The sequence below is a fragment of the Salvelinus namaycush genome, chromosome 11 (genome assembly GCF_016432855.1).
Source record: "Salvelinus namaycush isolate Seneca chromosome 11, SaNama_1.0, whole genome shotgun sequence".
NCBI lineage: Eukaryota > Metazoa > Chordata > Actinopteri > Salmoniformes > Salmonidae > Salvelinus > Salvelinus namaycush.
The window spans coordinates 4,453,376-4,474,944 of NC_052317.1; the positions used below are offsets into that span (position 1 = coordinate 4,453,376).

Genomic DNA, 21,569 nt, shown 5'->3' on the forward strand with positions numbered 1-21,569 from the left:
CTGCTGGTGCTATCATGGGCTGGAGCCTGTTCTGCCACGCACATTGCCTGAAATCAGCGCAGCCTGCCACGGGAAAGTCTTCCGGCGGGCTCGGAAGTTGCCCCGGACCTCTCCGCCATTCTCGCGTTGTACCAGGACATCCGTGAGGATTTCAGTAAGGCCCGGGCCACTTCACTTCCACCGCACCCTATGACTGCGTGATCGACCTTCTCCCAGGCACCACACCACCCTGGGGACCACTGTACTCTCTGTCGGGTCCGGAGACCAAGGCTATGGAGACCTACATCGAGGACTTCCTAGCTGCAGGGCGTATCCGTCACCGTTTTCTCCAAGTTGGACGTGATGAATGCTTACCACCTGGTGTAGATACGGGAGGGGGACGAGTGGAAGACTGCCTTCAACATGACCGGCGGTCACTACGAATATCTGGTCATGCCTCGGCAAGCTCCGGTTGGTCTCCTTCAACCACTGCCTGTCCCTCACCGTCCCTGGTCTCACATATCCATGGACTTTGTCAGGGGTCTCCCCCTGTCTGATGGCAACACCGCCATCCTGACACTAGTGGACTGATTTTCCAAAGCCGCGCACTTTATTCCTCTCCCCAAGCTACCCTCTGCCAAAGAGATGGCCCAGCTCATGGTGCAGCACGTCTTCCGGATCCATGGACTCCCGGTGGACATGGTCTCCGACTGGGGTCTTCAGTTCTTGTTCTGGAAGGCGTTTTGCACTCTCTTTGGGTCGTCGGCCAGCCTGTCCTCCGGGATCCACCCTCAGTCCAACGGTCAGTCGGAGCGAGCCAATCAAGACCTGGAGATGACTCTCTGCTGCCTTGTCTCTGCCAACCCCACCACCTGGAGCCATCTTCCCCATTATCCCCAGTGTACTTACACCTGTGTTCTGTCTTTGTCGTTTTGTTTCATCAGCATTTTATTTTATTTATTTAGAAAATGTTGTGCTCCTACTTGTCTCTAGTTCCTGTTTTCTAGCTTTCCCGGTTTTTGAACATCCTGTCTGCCTTGACCCCGAGCCTGCCTGTCGTTCTGTACCTTGTTATACCACCCTGGAATACTGACCTCTGCCTGCCCTTGACCTGTCGTTTGCCTGCCCTCCTGTTTTTGTAATACATTTTTGTTACTTCGAAACTGTCCCCGTCCGGGTCTTCTCCTGGTCCTTGACAGAACTGTATGTACAACCCTGTAATTGAAAAGGCAATCATTTGACTTACCATGTCCACAGTACTATAGGCCCTCTCTCCCATTCACAATTCTGATGAAAAAGCGTTCGTAAAAGTGACAGAGGAGCACTACACGAGCAGGAGTGAAGCCATTGTCCACATCATACCAACTACTCCTATTGTTTTTGAAAAAATATTTTAGCACTCTGAATAAAGCCAACTTATCATATCCTATATTCTGTATCAGCAAAAAATAATAATGTTTTACTTAACTCGCAGAATTTTAGCATAGCCCCATTTACACTCCTGGTTTACACCTACCACTAGAATCCTTAACACATCACTTATTAGCAATTCACTTTTCATATAGTTACATAAAATCAAGATAAACCTTTACCATCATAGTGGACATTGAACGTCTATAACCACACTGGCTAAAACTCTGTTGTTGATAGCTATAGCTAGCCACAAGCTAACCTGAGTGCTATTATTAGCAGCAGTAAATCCAGTTATAATGGCTAAAAGAAACATTGGCCACCATGATATCCTGCAAGTTATATCGGCCAATAAAGATCAGGCAGTTCAGCAAAAATAAAGACATACCTTGAAATAAACAATGACATTTATCCGATTGGTATTTCATAATTTATTTCTGCAAAACGTGCAGTATTCTGATGATGTGTTTGTTGTAGCTTGCTTGCTAGCTAGCTCATTCCATCCCCAAACACCATATTAGATTCGTGGGCTAGTTCGTTTTGCATTGCCCGGTGCACTTAGATAGCTGGCTCTTAGTTTATCATCTACTAGAAACATAACATGACAACTCTTTGGGCACTTTAGTACTACCTACTTACCCGATTCACTGAAGCCACCTGCAGTAGTAACACCAGTGGTGTCAGTGGACTTGGAGGCTATATTGACTGTGGGCACAGAATCGTTTTTTACTGTTGGTAACCATTGTAATTGCTTGGGACAAAGTGATCCCTGCATATGACTGAAGCGCCAGGTGTTCCCCTAACCCAGTCTGCCTTCCGTATCCTCATGAAGCGGTCCAGCTTTCTTCACATCTTCTCACATTTCGCCCAAACATGCATGCTGGTAAACACCAGGCCCCTCTCTTCTTGACATCAAAGCCGCAATGTATTGTGGGTATATAAGTTTTCACAAATGTAATTCAATTTGCGAAAATCAAAGTGTAAATCCATTTGTCTATACTCTTTTGCATGAACACCATTTATATGGAATATCATCAATCTACGTTGTTAGGAAATATAGGGGCCATTGGTCTCTTAAAAGAGTGTTGTAAATGTATGTCTAGTCCACCACAACCCTCACCAAGCAACCCAGTGTCATGACTTTTCATCAAATATTAATACAGCGAAGGGTTTCCGGTGGCCTTTTGGCAGAGATGCACGTGTAGTTCTGAGTACCATCTCAAAAGTTCAAAATCCGTCAAATTCATGACAACTGGCCTCTGAACCTTCAAAATGCTTAGTAACATGGACCCACGCAACCGAGGACACTCAACTAAGGCACAGGAAAGCCTAAAAGCGTCCCAAACAAAGAAAAACACCGAGCTAACTAAAACCTAACTAAAAAATAGAAAAGAGTAGAGGGCTTAGAGAGCTGCCTTGCGGTACACCACACTTTACATGTTTGACATTAGAGAAGCTTCCATTAAAGAAAACCCTTTGAGTTCTATTAGATAGATAGCTCTGAATCCACAATATGGCAGAGGTTGGAAAGCCATAACACACACGTTTTTTCAACAACAGGTTATGGTCAATAATATCAAAGGCTGCACTAAAATCTAGCACAATCTTCTTATTATCAATTTCTTTCAACCAATCATTAATTTGTCAGTGCAGTACATGTTGAGTGCCCTTCTCTAGAAGCATGCTGAAAGTCTGTTGTTTACAGAGAAGTAGCAATATATTTGGTCAAACACCATTTTTTCCAACAGTTTACTAAGAGCTGGCAGCAAGTTTATAGGTCTGCTGTTAGAACCAGTAAAGGCCGCTTTACCACTCTTGGGTAGAGGAATTACTTTGGCTTCCCTCCAGGCCTGAGGACAAAGACTTTCCTCTAGGCTCAGTTTAAAAAATATGACAGGAGTGGCTATAGAGTCAGCTACCATCCTCAGTAGTTTTCTATCTAAGTTGTCAATGCCAGGAGGTTTGTCATTATTGATCGATAACAATAATTATTCCACCTCTCCTACACTAACATAAAAAAATTCTAACTTGCTATGCTATTCTTTCATTATTAGTTTTTTAATGCATGAATACAATTGCTCACTGTTCACTGTTGGCATTTCCTGCCTAAGTTCGCCTCCTTTGCCAATGAAATAATAATTAAAATAATTGGCAACATCAAATGTTTTTGTGATGAATAAGCCATCTGATTAGATGAAAGATGGAGTGGAATTTGTCTTTCTGCTCGTAATTTCACTTAAAGTACTCAAGTTTGTTTTCCATCATTCTTTATATCATTGATCTTGGCTTCATAATACAGTTTCTTCCTCTTTTTGTTGAGTTTAGTCACATCATTTCTCAATTTGCAGAAAGTCAGATGTGCAGCCAGACTTATTAGCCACTCCTTTTGCCCCATCTCTTTCAACCATACAGTTTTTCAATTCCTCATCAACCCAAGGAGCCTTAACAGTTCTAACAGTCAGTTTCTTCTCAGGTGCATGTTTATCAATAATTGGAAGAAGCAATTTCATAAATTCATTAAGTGCAGCGTCTGGATGCTCCTCATTAATCACATCAGACCAACAAATATTTTTTACATCATCCACATAAGAGTCACAGCAAAATCTTTTGTATGATCTCTTATACACTATTTTAGGCCCAGCTGTTGGAACTTTGTCTTTCCTGAATATAGCCACTATATTGTGATCACTGAATCCAATGGGTATGAATACAGCTTTAGAACAAAATTCAACAGTATTAGTAAAAATGTGATCGATACATGTGGATGATCTTGTTCCTGTAGTGTTTGTAAACACCCTGGTAGGTTGATTAATAACCTGAACCAGATTACAGGCACTGGTTACAGTAAGAAGCTTGATGAAAACCAGTCAATATTCAGGTACCCAAGAAAGTAGACCTCTCTGTTTACATCACATACACAATCAAGCATTTCACACATATTATTTAGATTCTGACTGTTAGCACTTGGTGGCCTATAGCAACACCCCAAAAGAAAAGGCTTTAGATGTGCCAAGTGAACCTGCAACCACAACACTTCAATAACACTTGACATAAGATCTTCTCTAAGCATCACAGGGATTTGGCTCTGAATATATACAGCAACACCCCCCTATTAAGCATTTCTGTCTCTTCTATAGATGTAATATCCTTGTATTATTACTGCTGTATCATCAAATGAATTATCTAAGTGAGTCTCAGAAATGGCTAATATATGAATGTTATCTGATGTCAGCAAGTTATTGATTTCATGAACCTTATTTCTAAGGCTACTTATATTAATATGGGCTATTTCCAGCCCTTTCCTGGGTAGCTTATCAGATATAGACATAATACTGAAAAGAGCAAACAAAGCAAGATAAGAAGAAAATACATTCAGCAGTCCATTAATCAATTGGTGTGTGTGTGTGTGCTGAGGGGTCGAAGCTATGAACCCATAGGCCTGGCTCTCTCATCCCTTCCAGGCTTCTGGGAGGGAGGGTGGACAATGAGCCTGTCATAGCGGATGTAAGCAATATCCTGACGCGCTCTGGCAGCTTTCATGGCTGGGATCAGTTCTTTCCTCTTTTGGCGCACAACTTCAGGATAGTCCTCGTTGAGGAAGGTATACGTTCCTCTCAAGTTCTTGGCTCTTTCCAGAACAGCTACCTTGTCCTTGAACCTCAGGAACTTGACTACTATCGGCCTGGGCCTATCACCTGGGCCGGTGGTGGGTTTTCCAGTCCTGTGGGCACGCTCCACCTCAATCTTCCTGTGGTCCATCTTCAATTTCTCAGATCATTTCCCGCACTTTGTCCTCAGACTCCATCCAGGTATCATGTGGAGATTCTGCAATTCATTCTACAACCAATCTGTCATTGTTATCATGGATTCACACACAGAACTGATGTCCTCTCTCAATGACTTACAGATTGCTGTCATCTTGCCATTCTCCTGTTTCAACTCATCGAGCTGACCCTGGGAGAACTGCAAACTGTTCTTCAGGTCCTGGACCTATCTGGTCAGGTCGTCCATTATTTTATTAGTAGAATCCTTAAGTATTTGGACAAAACACTTGAAGCTATTTTGTTGTTGTTGTAACAACTACTTGTAGGACTCTTTTTGTTTGTTTAAAAGATCCTTCATGTGTGATAGAGAGACACCACTGCCCTCAACGGTACTCCTGCCGGCTTTGATCTTAGTCATGGTAGCAATGTAGGTGAGCTGTTACTTCTCACAGTTCCAGACAGGGCAGGTCACAGGGAAGATTGAAAACAACAAACAGCAGGGATCTAGACAGCCACAAACCCGGGATAATCCGCGGTCCCAGCCACAATGGCTAACCACGTCGCGGGCTGCGTTCAAGGAAACCCCGCTATCTTAATATGGGAGGGCCAAGCACAGGAAGTAGCTCTTTCAGTAGTTTAGTTGGAATAGGGTCCAGTATGCAACTTGACGGTTCAGAGGCCATGACTCTTTTCATGAATGTGTCAAGAGATACAGGATTTAAAAACTTGAGTGTCTCTGTTGATCCTGAAGTGAAAGCTATCCTTCCTTGTTGAATGCTGCTTTTTAGTTAGCTTTGCGACAGTATAAAAAAAGTGGATTGTTCTTATTCTCTTCAATTAGGTTGGAAAAATAGGATGATCGAGCAGCAGTGAGGGCTCTTTGGTATTGCACGGTACTGTCTTTCCAAGCTAGTCGGAAGACTTCCAGTTTGGTGGAAGCTTACAATACTTTTTGTTTTTAGGGATGTGACTGCATCTAGGGCATTACGCAAGGTAAAATGTATATCCTCAGTTAGGTGGTTAAATTATTTTTGTACTCTGAGGTCCTTGAGGGAGTCTGGAAGGGCATCTAGGAATCTTTGGGTTGTCCGAGAATTTATATCGCGGCTTTTGATGATCCTTGGTAGGGGTCTGAGCAGATTATTTATTGCGATTGCAAACGTAATAAAATGATGGTCCGGTAGTCCAGGATTATGAGGAAAACCATTTAGATCCACAATATTTATTCCATGGGACAAAACTAGATCCAGGGTATGACGGTGGCAATGAGTAGGTCCAGAGACATGTTGGACAAAACCCACTGAGTCAATGATGGCTTCGAAAGCCTTCTGTGGACTTTTCCATCACCATCTGCCATGACTACAAGGTCCGATAGGAATTCAGGGAACTCTGTGAAGAAGGCTGTAGAGCTCATCACTCCCCCTAACTGAGAGGGCGCCAGAGAATATTACTCGATGCCGACACATCTTTCTAGCTGATTTACACGCTGAAGCTGTGTTGCGCTTGGTGACCTCTGACTGTTCATCCTAACTTCGTTGGTGCCTATGTGGATAACAATATCCCTATACTCTCTACACTCGCCAGTTTTAGCCTTAGCCAGCACCATCTTCAGATTAGCCTTTACGTCGGTAGCCCTGCCCCGTGGTAAAACAGTGTATGATCGCTGGTTGATTATTTTTAAGTCTAATATTGCGGGTAATGGAGTCGCCAATGACTAGGGTTCTCAATTTGTCAGAGCTAATGGTGGGAGGCTTCGGCGGCTCAGACCCAGGCAACAGCTCTGGTGGACATTCCTGCAGTCAGCATGCCAATTGCACGTTCCCTCAAAACTTGAGAATTCCATGGCATTGTGTTGTGTGACAAAACTCCACATTTTAGAGTGGTATTTTATTGTCCCCAGCACAAGGTGCACTTGTATAATGATCATGCTATTTAATCAGCTTCTTGATATGCCACACCTGTCAGGTGGAAGGTGGTCCCGTGTGGCTCAGTTGGTAGAGCATGGCGCTTGCAACGCCAGGGTTGTGGGTTCATTCCCCACGGGGAATATGTATGAACTTTCCAATTTGTAAGTTGCTCTGGATAAGAGCGTCTGCTAAATGACTTAAATGTAATGTAAATGTAAATTATCTTGGCAAAGGAGAAATGCTCACTAACAGGGATGTAAACAAATGTGAGCATTTTTTGAGAGTTAACCGTTTTGTGCCTATGGAAAATTTCTGGGATTTCTTTTTTCAGCTCATGAAACATTTTACATGTTGCGTTGATTTTTTTTAATTGTATGAAATTGTACCAAAACTTCCTTTTTCCATCACAGCTGTCATGATTTTTTTTATGGGGTATGACTTTACTCACACAAAAACGGTGGAAGGAAACATGGTAAGTGATATAGTTTAAATTGTGATGGTGTGTAAAAAATGCACATGTTGAAGTTCATACAAAACCCATTTTCCCATCTCAATATATATTTTTTACTGTAGTAATTACTTCTCTTCAGAAAATCGGGCACTACGCTGTTCATTATTATATTACATTTTTTATCGATTAAAACAAAAACATTGTTCAAAGCTCCACATTATGTCAAAGTGTAGGTCCATGTCTCGTGCTTCCATTGAGTGGTATTATACGGCAGATGGTTAGCGGTGTTATGGTGTGTTCGTAAGCAAGTGGTAATTTACCACATATGGGAAAAATTCACTTGAATGGGCCTCCAACTGATAATTACTTGTCATCTATGAATCCCATTGTGAAAGGGTGAATGGAAGCTTGTTGTGTGCTACAGGGAGGGCAAATGAATGCAAGATTCACAAAAAATGTAAATTCTTAAAATATTTCTAGCCCGCTCAGTTTTTCACCACAAAACATCAGAAAATGTCCAAAAAGAGTAGAAACAGCTCACCCACGTTTACACTATGGTTTAACTATTAGATGTTCAATGTTTCTTTTGAAATGAATATGTAAAGGAATAGTTTCACCACATTAAAACGAGAGTTCAGTTCACGTAACAGGGATGACCTTAAAATGAGTGGCAGACGTAAATGAATCATTAATCACAAAACATTTTGGGGTATTTTTGGGGGTTAGGGAATTAAAATCAGATGTATTGAATTCTCCGTGTTGTCTATATTAAAAGGCACAGGCTTTAACAGGCTTTTAAAATTCTGTATTGAAGCATAATTTCTCATTTTCTACACATCATTTTGTGGAATGACCCAGTACACATAAGTTCTGCCCGTTGGATGTTGGTTGCAATGCTCTTGTCAAGTTCGTTTATATATTTGTCATATGCACATGAAAGACATGGAGTCACTACATGACCGATAATGCATTATGTTTGTAGTTAAAAAATTATGCATGTTAGTGCTTTTGGTATGTGTCAAGTACAATAAAACATTATTTTGATAAAATATATTGTAGTGGCGGCTGCCTATTAGAAGACTTGGAGGCGTGGCTTGTTGCGGCGTAGCTTTGTTTTAGTGCTTTTTGGCCTCCCATGAGACGGCTTGTCATGCCATTTGTTCTGATGTGTTCTGTAATGGATTTTCTGTAATTAAACCAAAGAGTTAATTTGAACAAATGATCAAATAAAAGTTTGTACTTAAAAATATATTTGACTTGAATTGTTTTCCTGTATTGGTTCTGCGATACAGTTTGAATCGAGCCCTTAGAGTCAATTAAATAGCAAAATGAAGTGGGTTGGGATGAAAACCTACTGTACATGGGGTTTTGAGTGGACTTCGGGAGCCTTTGCTTAAAAACAATAGTCACTGAATCTTTTCCCAAAGTTGACACTTAGGGTTAAATGAGTTCCTTAATATCACTAATTAAGACGTGGGTGCCTCAGATAGCAAATGAAGCGGAGTGGGCATATTTCAAATGTAATCGTCATTGTTTTGTCTCCCTCATTAGATTGTAAAATAATTCTGGGAAAAAACTACGTACAGGCAATACGTGCTATCTTCATAGACCTGCCATATCAAAGAGTGTTCCCATTACTTAGGAATAATTATATGGCTCCATTTAGCTCCGTTTTGCAAAGGGCATGTTTTTTTCTTCATGAACAGCAGTTCAGAATTCAATTGGGGAAGTCTGGTGTTTTCTACAAACATTACACACATTTTTCTGTTAAAGCTACAATCTGGGATTCAAACAATAACAAAACCGCCAACCCCGCCACTTGTTTTGGTAAACAGTTGTGGGTTGGGGATGGAGAAATATAACCACTCTCAAATTTAAAGACGGTGCTATAGATGCAAGGACTGACCATGAAATCAAAATTATAGTTTTAACCATGTTTCTAAGCTAAACAGTGTTTATTTACAATTACATTGTTTTATAGAATGGAGTAAAATAAGCTTCTAATAGGGGTTCTGATAGAGTAGTTGAACTAACCTCATGAGGCATTTAAAAGTTGTATTCTTCAAGAATCAGTGGCTAAAATTCTAAAACCAGTTGCTGAAATTCTAAAATGTTCACCCAATTTCAGTTTGACATTTAAAACCTTCTCAACCACTGAAATATATTTTCAATAACCAAAAATATTGTATTTTCAGCGGTTTGAAACTGGTATACATAACTGAAAGTAAAAAAAGATGCTAAACTTAATGTTTAGTCGAGAAGCAAGTTCAGGGAGTGAAGAATTTAATAAATAAACAAAACATAATACAAAACAAGAAACACGAACAACGCACAGAAATGAAACTGAAACACCTGGTGAAGGAACCAAAGGAAGTGACATATATAGGGAAGGTAATCAGGCAGGTGGAGTGCAGGTGAGTCTGAGGCGCGCGTAACGATGGTGACAGGTGTGCGTAATAATGAGCAGCCTGAGGAACAGGAACCTGATGAGCCGGCTGAAGCGCCGGAACTTGTCGAGCCGACTGTGGCATGGGAGCCTGCCGAGTCACGAGAAATTGGCGAGCTAGCTAAGGCACGAAAGCCTGATGAGCTAGTTGAGGCACCTCGGTAGACTTGGCAACAGACGCTTGACCAACCAACCGAGTCTTGAGAACCTGATGTGCCGGGTGAGGCATCCTCGGTTGCTCCAGCAGCGGCACCCAGACCCGGCGTCACCTTCCAACACAGAAACTAAAAAACACTCCCTGATACTCCCCTTTGGTGAAGCGTTATTCTGTAATGTGTGTGCTGGGAAGCAAGTTCAGGGAGGGAAGAATTTAATAAATAAACTAAACATAATGCAAAACAAACAATGCACAGACATGAAACAGAAACATCTGGAGAAGGAACCAAAGGGAGTGACATATATCGGGAAGGTAATCAGGCAGGTGATGGAGTCCAGGTGAGTCTGATGAGGCGCTGGTGCGTGTAACGATGGTGACAGGTGTGCGTAATAATGAGCAGCTTGGTGACCTAGAGCGCTGGAGAGGGAGTGTACGTGACACTTAAGGATAGGAAGAATAGAGCGACCATGTATGACACTTGCATTTAATGAGAATGGCCGATCCATAACTCAATATTTATTTCTATATCGTATCAGACTCGCTTTTGATAAATATGACAGATCTATAACTCATATTTCTATCTGAATTATGTCATGTCGCGCAAAACATAATTCAGCTTTAATTGAAAAGTACAAAAATGGATGTACCAATTGAAGTAAAAGAAAAGGGGGACTTTATTGGGGTTACAGAGGAACAAAATAAATCCCCCGAAAGTCTTTATTTAGTTTGGACAGCATTCACTGTGAAGAAAAATGTGCTTTGGTAGGCAACTGAGGGAGGATTCACATGAAACAATACTATAGTACAGTGCATTCGGAAAGTATTCCGACCCCTTGACTTGTTCCACATTTTGTTACGTTACAGCCTTATTCTAAAATTGATTAAAAAAATATTTTCTCCTCATCAATCTACACACAATACCCCATTATGACAAAGCAAAAACAGGTTTTTATAAATTCTTACTCGGTACTTTGTTGAAGCACCTTTGGCAGCGATTACAGCTGCCAAAGATGTGACACTACAAGCTTGGCACACCTGTATTTGGGGAGTTTCTCCCATTCTTCTCTGCAGATCCTCTCAAGCTCTGTCAGGTTGGATGAGGAGGGTTGCTGCACAGCTATTTCCAGGTCTCTCCAGAGATGTTCGATCAGGTTGAAGTCTGGGCTCTGGCTGGGCCACTCAAGGACATTCAGAGACTTGTCCCGAAGCCACTCCTGCATTGTCTTGGCTGTGTGCTTAGTGTTGTTGTACTGCTGGAATGTGAACATTCGCCCCAGTCCGAGGCCCTGAATGCTATGGAGCAGGTTTTCATCAAGGATCTCTCTGTACTTTGCTCCATTCATCTTTCCCTCGATCCTGACTAGTCTCCCATTCCCTGCCGCTGAAAAACATCCCCACAGCATGATGCTGCCACCACCATGCTTCACGGTAGGGATGGTGCCAGGTTTCCTCCAGACGTGACGCTTGGAGTTCAATCTTGAACTCAATCTCAATCAATCTTCATCAGACCAGAGAAGCTTGTTTCTCATGGTCTGAGAGTCCTTTAGATGCCTTTTGGCTAACTCTAAGCGGGCTGTCATGTGCATTTTAGTGGCTTCCGTCTAACCACTCTACCAGAAATGCCTGATTGGTGGAGTGCTGCAGAGATGGTTGTCCTTCTGGAAGGTTCTCCCATCTCCAGAGAAATTCTGAAACTCTGACAGAGTGACCATCGGGTTCTTGGTCACCTCCCTGACCAAGGCGCTTATCCCTCGATTGCTCAGTTTGGCCAGGCGGCCAGCTCTAGGAAGAGTCTTGGTGGTTCCAATCTTCTTCCATTAAAGAATGATAGAGGTCACTGTGTTCTTGGGGACCTTCAATGTGGCAGAATATTTTTGGTTTGGTACCCTTCTCCAGATCTGTTCCTCGACACAATCCTGTCTTGGAGCTCTACGGACAATTCCTTTGACCTCATGGCTTGGTTTTTGCTCTGACATGAACTGTCAACGGTGGGACCTTTATATTGACAGATGTGTGCCTTTCCAAATAGAGCCCAATCAATTTAATTTACCACAGGTGGTCTCAAATCAAATTGTAGAAACAAGGATGATCAATACAGGATGCACCTGATCTCAATTTCAAGTCTCATAGCAAAGGGCTTGAATACTTATGTTAATAAGGTATTTCTGTTTTTATTTTTTATAAATTTGAAAACATTTCTAATAACCCTGTTTGCTTTGTCATTATGGGGTATTGTGTGCAGATTGATGAGTTACATTTTTTTTATCCATTTTAGAAAAAGGCTTAAAAATGTTTAAAAAAAAAGGAAAACGTGAAGGGGTCTGAAAACTTTTCCAAATGCACTGTATACTATAGTATACTATGGTATAAATTATATACTATTTACTGTTGTGTTTTTGCTGACTTTACTGTAGTTTCAGTTAACTATAGTATATAATATAGTAATTAATGTCATGTTTTTGCAGATTGTAGTATACTGTAGTATTTACTGTAGTGTTTTTGAGGACTGTACTATTTACTGAAGTGTTTTTGTTTTATCTTTAACATACTGTAGACGTAGAGGCTTTCTCCTTTAGAAAACCTACTAGAGAAATAATAAAAACACATTTTCCATAACCTGTAACCTGTAGGTAAGACTGGACTCTAAACAGCACTTCTACTCTTTTCTACAACCTGTCTTGAACACAATACTTGGTATGTAGGTTTCTTACTCATGGGTGGCACAAATTGCGATATGGGGGACGGGAATGGGCAGGGTATATACAAATTAAATAATGTAGTATTTACTATAGTGTTTTTTGTATGCAGATAATACTGTAGTATTTAATAAAGTATTTTCCAGTATACTACACTATTCTATAGTAAGTACTACAAATAAATCGAGAGATACTACAGTGTGTACTAAACTATATTCTTTTTTTTATGTGGGGAACATCACCAATGTAAACAGGAAAGGATATAAGTCAGTTCAAATAAAAATGGACCACAGAGCAACTAAACACACGTTCAGGAGGGTTTATTGTACTCCCATCATAACTTAATACACAATGATATACTGTACTGACATCTATGAGCATCTCTGACTTGCACAACATTCAAACAGATCTGCTGGATAGACATATCTTGCATTTACTGTATTAAATACATGTTTTACATTGATGTCAGATGATATGAAGATGTATGTGTTCACAAATTTGTCCGACCGATTTTTGATTTTCACTCTCACATCAAAGGGGGAACGTCTGGGTCGTCCACAAAGTTATCATAAAAGGTGGTCTGCTCTCCAGACTTGTTCTCTCGTGGGACAATGTTGGCCAAGTCGACCCCCGAGTGTTTACTGGGATCCACCTCCAACCTCTGCCGACTGTTACCTTTCCTACAATGGAAACAAATACCAAGTTAACCAACCCATATGGAAAGGATTTATACAAATTGTATGTCACTTATAAGATTATAAATATTAAATAAATATTTCCTTCCTTCCAAATGTGTACATCAAATACTTTCATTATACTGCTGCTCTTGACTTGTACCAGGGAACCACATGTAATAGTCAGGGAAGTGCTAAATAATGCATGTTTGTCATTTATAAAGTATGCACAGTTTATAATACTACACATAATGCATATTACAAACACAAAGAGTACATTACACACACAGAAATACTCCACGGCAGGACACACATCACTTTATTGGACGGCAGATAGCCTCAAGTTATTTGTATTTATTAAGGATCTCCACCAACATTAAGGCAGTTATATACAATTACAAATATTACATGACATTACATTTCATAACACGTTTCACAACACATTAAGTGTGTTTTCCCTGAGACCACTACCCTACTACCACATATCTAAAATACAAAATCCATGTGTACATGTGTGTAGAGTGTGTGTGTTAGCATGTGTATTTGTATGCGTGTGTCTGTGCCTGTGTGTGTGTCTCTTCACAGTCTCCGCTGTTCCAGTCTCCGCTGTTCCGCTGTTCCATTTTTTAAAATCTTTTTTTTTGTTGCATCAGTTACCTGATGTGGAATAGAGTTCCATGTAGTCATGGGTCTATGTAGTACTGTGTGCCTCCCATAGTCTGTTCTGGACTTGGGGATTGTGAAGAGACCTCTGGTGGCATGTTTTGTGGGGTATGAATGGGTGTCTGAGCTGGGTGCTAGTAGTTTAAACAGACACCTCGGTGCATTCAGCATGTCACTACTTCTTACAAAAACAAGTGGTGATGAAGTCAATCTCTCTCTCCTCTACTTTGAGCCATGAGAGATTGACATGCATACATTTAAGGGCCACCCCTACTGCCCTGCCATGTTCTGAGCAAATTGCTATTTTCCTTAATCCTTCTTTGTGGCACCTGACCAAATGACTGGACAGTAGTCCATGTGCGATAAAACTAGGGCCTGTAAGACCTGCCTTGTTGATAATGTTGCTAAGAAGGCAGAGGACGGCTTTATTATGGAAAGACTTCTCCCCATCTTAGCTACTGTTGCATCAACATGTTTTGACCATGACAGTTTAAAATCCAGCGTTACTCCAAGCAGTTTAGTCACATCATCTTGCTCAATTTCCACGTTATTTATTACAAGATTTAGTTGAGATTCAGGGTTTAGTGAATGATTTTTCCCAAAAACAATGCATTTAGTGTTTTAAATATTTAGTACTAATTTATTCCTTGCCACCCATTCTTAAACTAACTGCAGCTCTTTGTTAAGTGTTGCAGTAATTTCACTCGCTGTAGTAGCTGACATGTATAGTGTTGAGTCATCCTCATACATAGACACACTGGCTTTACTCAAAGCTAGTGCCATGACATTAGTAAAGATTGAAAAAAGTAAAGGGCCTAGACAGCTGCTCTGGGGAATTCCTGATTCTACCTGGAATTTGTTGGAGAGGCTTCCATTAAAGTACACCCTCTGTGTTCTGTTAGACAGGTAACTCTTGTCATGATGTGCCCTGGGGGAGGAGCATATCCCCCCTCTCTCACTCTCTCGACAGTTTTACTTTACGACAGGTCATAAATACCTGGAAGAAACTTCCATGCAGTTTTGAGGGAGAGAGTCTACCAGAACAAAAAGCTTATCTTAGTTCAAAACTCATAATCCCCAAAATGGGAGAACTAAACAATATTTCTACTTTTGAGAATGTGTGAATGGTCCGTGGACACTTAAGTGACAGTCATGTTGAGTGTGTTTCATTTGGTGATCTCATGAAAGACAGGAAACATACGTGATTAAATATGAAACTGTTTGTGAAAAGATATCATGTGATGTTAACCTTCTAAATGAGAGTATGGATTTTCATATAAAGATGACCTAGTCAGTGGCCACGCCCATGTGAGCATAGACATTACGTTGGGGTCATGTAACCCCCTTTTTTACTCCAGAGTATAAAACCACCCATTACGAAATGTACATTTCATGCCAAAGAGACCCACGGTAAGCCAGATATTTCGAATGGTTAATAAGTCAGAGAATGACGGGACAGGAGTCCCCACATTGGAATGGCAACAATTCTATAGGCCACAGAGACCATACGGCTGTAGTTTTGGCTACATGGCTGGAAATGGTTAAACTCTGAGACTAATTGATCACTACAGAATAAGAGCAAATTCTAGCCGACACAAATTACTAGTCTGCAGCTAGAAATTACGTAAACCTAGAACAAGAATACCGACAACTGCCGAAGCATCTATTCTATTACAACATTTCTGAATGGTACTCTGAAGTACAACCACGAAAGACATTGTGACTTCTGGGAAAGTTAACCAGAGACTCTGATGAACTCTACAGGAAGATCGAGGATTCCACAGAGAAGACAACAACGACATACGGGTGTAAATATATAAATTGCAATTATTCTAGAATGAGCGGCCGTTCATGTGCAAAGGATTAGCATTTCAATGATTATATGTCACGTTCCTGACCTTATTTCCTTTGTTTAGCCTTGTTTAGTTGGTCAGGACGTGAGCTGGGTGGGCATTCTATGTTATGTCTTTATGTTGCTGTGTCTGTGTTTGTTTCACCACACGGTACTGTTTCGTTTCGTTCGTTTGTTCCTACCTGTTCGTGCGTTCATGTTTTATGTTCTCAAGTTCAGGTCTGTTCACGTCGTTTTGTTATTTTGTATTTTGTCAGTGTTCTGTTTAGTTGGATAATTCATTAAAATTCAACATCATGAACATTCACCACGCTGCGCCTTGGTCCTCCTCTCTTCCACATAAAGACGAGCGTTACAGAATCACCCACCAAAACCGGACCAAGCAGCGGGGTAACAGGCAGCGGCAGCAGGAGCAGCGCAAGGAGGAATGGACATGGGAAGAAATACTGGACGGAAAAAGACCCTGGGCACAACCGGGAGAATATCGCCGCCCTCGTGAAGAGCTGGAGGCAGCTAAAGCCGAGAGGCGGTGGTATGAGGCGGCAGCACGGAAGCGAGGCTGGAAGGCTGAGAGTCAGCCCCAAAAATTTCTTGGGGGGGGGCTACAAGGGAGTGTGGCGAAGTCAGGTAGGAGACCTGCGCCAACTCCCCGAGCTTACCGTGGAGAGCGAAAGTACGGGCAGACACCGTGTTATGCGGTAAAGCGCACGGTGTCTCCTGTACGTGTGCTTAGCCCGGTGCGGTACATTCCAGCTCCTCGTATCGGCCGGGCTAGATTGAGCATTGAGCCAGGTGCCATGAAGCCGGCTCAACGCGTCTGGTCTCCAGTGCGTCTCCTCGGGCCGGCATACATGGCACCAGCCTTACGCATGGTGTCCCCGGTTCGCCAACACAGCCCAGTGCGGGTTATTCCACCTCCCCGCACTGGTCGGGCTACGGGGAGCATACAACCAGGTAAGGTTGGGCAGGCTTGGTGCTCAAGGGAGCCAGTACGCCTGCACGGTCCGGTATATCCGGCGCCACCTCCCCGACCCAGCTCAGTACCACCAGTGCCTACACCACGCACCAGGCTTCCAGTGCGTCTCCAGAGCCCTGTTCCTCCTCCACGCACTCGCCCTGTGGTGCGTGTCTCCAGCCCGGTACCACCAGTTCCGGCACCACGCACCAAGCCTCCTGTGCGTCTCCAGAGCCCTGTGCGCCCTGTTGCTGCTCCCCGCACTAGCCTTAAGGTGCGTGTCCTTAGCCCGGTACCACCAGTTCCGGCACCACGCACCAGGCCTACTGTGCGCCTCAGCCGGCCAGAGTCTGCCGTCTGCCCAGCGCCGGCACTGCCCGTCTGCCCAGCGCCGTCTGAGATGTCCGTCTGCCCAGCACCGCCTGCGCTGCCCGTCTGCCCAGCGCCGTCTGAGCCGCCCGTCTGTCCTGAGCCTTCAAAGCCGCCCGTCTGTCCTGAGCCTTCAGAGCCGCCCGCCAGACAGGAGCTGCCAGAGCCGCCCGCCAGACAGGAGCTGCCAGAGCCGCCAGCCAGCCAGGAGCTGCCAGAGCCGCCAGCCAGCCAGGATCTGCCAGAGCCGCCAGCCAGCCATGACCTGCCAGAGCCGCCAGCCAGCCATGACCTACCAGAGCCGTCAGCCAGCCCTGACCTGCCAGAGCCGTCAGCCAGCCATGACCTGCCAGAGCCGTCAGCCAGCCATGACCTGCCAGAGCCGTCAGCCAGCCATGACCTGCCAGAGCCGTCAGCCAGCCATGACCTGCCAGAGCCGTCACTCAGTCCGGAGCTGCCCCTCAGTCCGGAGCTGCCCCTCAGTCCGGTGCTGCCCCTCAGTCCGGAGCTGCCCCTCAGTCCGGTGCTGCCCCTCAGTCCGGTGCTGCCCCTCAGTCCGGTGCTGCCCCTCAGTCCGGTGCTGCCCCTCAGTCCGGTGCTGCCCCTCGGTCCAGTGGGGTTAATTTGGAGGGTCACCATTATGAGGAGGCCACGGAAGCGGGGATTAACTATGGTGGGGTGGGGGCCACGTCCAGAGCCAGAGCCGCCACCGTGGACAGATGCCCACCCAGACCCTCCCCTATAGTTTCAGGTTTTGCGGCCGGAGTCCGCACCTTGGGGGGGGGGGGGGGGGGGGGGGGGGTACTGTCACGTTCCTGACCTTATTTCCTTTGTTTAGCCTTGTTTAGTTGGTCAGGACGTGAGCTGGGTGGGCATTCTATGTTATGTCTTTATGTTGCTGTGTCTGTGTTTGTTTCACCACACGGTACTGTTTCGTTTCGTTCGTTCGTTTGTTCCTACCTGTTCGTGCGTTCATGTTTTATGTTCTCAAGTTCAGGTCTGTTCACGTCGTTTTGTTATTTTGTATTTTGTCAGTGTTCTGTTTAGTTGGATAATTCATTAAAATTCAACATCATGAACATTCACCACGCTGCGCCTTGGTCCTCCTCTCTTCCACATAAAGACGAGCGTTACATTATAATTATCCACTGTGTGTAGTGAATCCATTTAGCCTTTCCCGCTTTCTCAGTCCCCACCCCTTTTCTTTTGTCTACCAAGCCATCATATCGGCTTAGCCCACTAGGAACTTTTCTGTCATTGTTAGTAACCAACATCTACTGTTTGTTTTATGTATTTCTGTGATTATTTAGTTAGTTAGTAAAATAAATAATTAAGCCAATTTGTATATTGTTGATTCATTATGGAAACTAGGGTTCGTGCAGATAACCAATAATTTTACGACGTTTGGAATGAGACTAATGAGGTAACAAATGAATCATTCATTAATAGAAGACTAATTGATCAGATGTTAAAATATCTGAAGAGTTATATTCGGAAAATTATAACTTTGTAATCTCAACATTTTCTGTGGTGCCCCGACTTCCTAGTTAATTAATGTTTACATGATTAGTTTAATCACGTAATAATTAAACCGAGAGAAATGATTTTATATAAATAAGTCTTCACATTTAATGATAGTCCAGACACAACACTCTTTATCCAGACTATAGCAGGCGTGTAAGGCCATAGCACATATGTTTTTCCAGCAGCAGACTATGATCAATGATGTCAAAAGCCGCACTGAAGTTTAACAAAACAGCTCCAACAATCTTTTTATCATCAATTTCTCTCAGCCAATCATTAGTCATTTATCTAAGTGCGTGCATGTTGAATGTTCTTCCCTATAAGCGTGCTAAAAATCTGGTCAAAAAGATTTTCCCAAAAAATGTACTAAGGATTGGTAACAGGCTGATTGGTCACCTATTTGAGCCAGTAAAGGGGGCTTTACTATTCTTGCGTAGCGGAATTACTTTTTCTTCCCTCCAGGCCTGAGGGCACACACTTTCTTGTAGGCTTTGATTGAAGATATGGCAAATAGGAGTGGCAATAAAGTCCGCTATTATCCTCAGTAATTTTCCATCCAAGTTGTCTGGCCCAGGTGGCTTGTAATTTTTGATAGACAACAATAATAATAATGACCTCTTATACACTATATTAGGCCCAGCCTTTTGGAACTTTGGTTTTCCTAGACATGGCTACTATATTATGATCACTACATCCGATGGATTTGGATACTGCTTTCAAGCACATTTCTGCAGCATTAGTAAAGATGTAATCAATACATGTTGAGGATTTCATTCTTGTGCTGTTTGTAACTACCCTGGTAGGTTGACTGATAACCTGAACCAGGTTCCAGGCACTGGTTACAGTTTGAAGCTTTTCCTTGATTGGGCAGCTTGATGAAAGCCAGTCAATAATTAGGTTCCCCAGAAAATATACCTCTCTGTTGATATCACATACATTATCAAGCATTTCACACATTATCCAGATACTGACTGTTAGCACTTGGTGGTCTATAGCAGCTTCCCACCAGAATGGGCTTTAGGTGAGGCAGGTGAACCTGTAGCCATATTACTTCAACAGTATTTAACATGAGATCCTCTCTAAGCTTTCCAGGAATGTGGCTCTAAATATAGACTGCAACACTGCCCCCATTGGCATTTCTGTATTTTCTGTAGATGTTATAACCATGTTTTGCTACCACTGTATCATTAAAGATATTATCTAAGTGAGTTTCAGAGTCAGAATATGAATGTAATTTGTTACTAGCAAGTTATTGATTTCATGAACCTTGCTTCTTAAGCTTATCAGTTGTAGACATGACAATGTTATTTATGTTTGAGCTGATAGTGCAGGGTAGAGCTGCACACATCGGACTTCCTACTAGGGCACACCGCCTCAGTGCTAATAGTATAACTCTGGTTCATAGGCACATGATTACTGTATACAATAGCTGTAGGATTGACAGAGGCATTCAGGGGAGTTAGGTAACTTACATTGTGACTGCCAACGCTCCTGGGATAATGTACATTTGCTGCAGCATTACAACAACTCAGCGACACAATGGTAGGGATTATCTGAGCTGGGCTTGGGTCTTTGAAAATTCATTGTCTCGATGCAGCCTTGAAATGCATGAAAATTAACAATGTCTACTCTGTATTTCTGATCAATTTGATGTCATTTTAATGGACAAAAACATTGTTTTTCTTTCAAAAACAAGGACATTTCTAAGTGACCCCAAACTTTTGAATGGTGGTGTATTATTTTCCCCTAACCCTCCCCGCCCTCCCCTAATTGGAGTAAACTAATGGACAACAACACTTAGGCTTCTACTTCCAGCTTATACATACAAAATACATTTGACAGACACCGTATATTTTACAATAGTTACCTTTTGTTTGTTTTTAGTCCCATCCTTCAGCTCCACTCAACCCCTCCTTCTATTTGCCATTCATTTTTCAACTGTGCTGTGATGTTTCACAAAAATTCTGAACTTTTCTATTCTCATAGATTCTTCATATTGTAAATGAAAGCTAAACACGTTTGTTAAGAGTGTAAGAGTATTATTATATTATTGATCGATAGATTTTTTAAATCACCCAGCAGTGCTATTTGCAGAGTTAGCTCCATGTAAATGTGTCAATTCTTCAGCCATTCCTGAACCTGCGACCAAAAACAAGCTACATACGGACAGTACCAAAACAAATTATCTCATTATTCTGTCTCTTCGCAGCAAAATTTGCAGAACTGGGATGGTTTATCCTCCATATATATAACAGTATATTGGTTGCAATAATTTTGTATAAGTTTTGAATCAAGCATCGTTTTGTGTATCAGTTCATAAACCATGTGCCATGGAATTGGTACATCCAAAACCTCTTCCCCACTATTTTGCAATCTATATGGCACAGCTGTGATTTTTTGGTCAATAAATAAAAAACTGATATACTTTGTATTTATAACAATTTTCTTTAGCCAATTTTGGTCTTTAATGCATTTACAAAAATTATACTGTTTTGAATAATTTTTACCCCAAATGTTGTTTTTTAATCAATTAGTATATTTGACTTTAACCATAATATTTGTTGCAATATTTATTTTGTCTAATCTGGTGGAATAAACTAAAATTGCAACCAATTTTGTTTTAGAAATAGCGATATTATGGAGATTTTCTAAATAAATTACCAAAAGTGAGAGATTGTAATCTGAATAAGGGAAAACGGCCATTCTTGAACATGGGGTGAGA

At 42.3% G+C, this 21,569-nt stretch overlaps 1 protein-coding gene across 1 annotated transcript in view; it reads right to left on the bottom strand.

Annotated features, from left to right (window-relative positions):
• Positions 1–13,336: 13,336 nt before the first annotated feature.
• lrrc6 (leucine rich repeat containing 6) overlaps positions 13,337–21,569 on the bottom strand; it is an 82,854-nt gene continuing 74,621 nt past the window's right edge. Inside the window, exon 11 of the mRNA XM_039004485.1 lies at positions 13,337–13,490. Within this exon, the coding sequence (XP_038860413.1) occupies positions 13,337–13,490 (154 nt within the window). The remainder of the gene's footprint in view (positions 13,491–21,569) is intronic.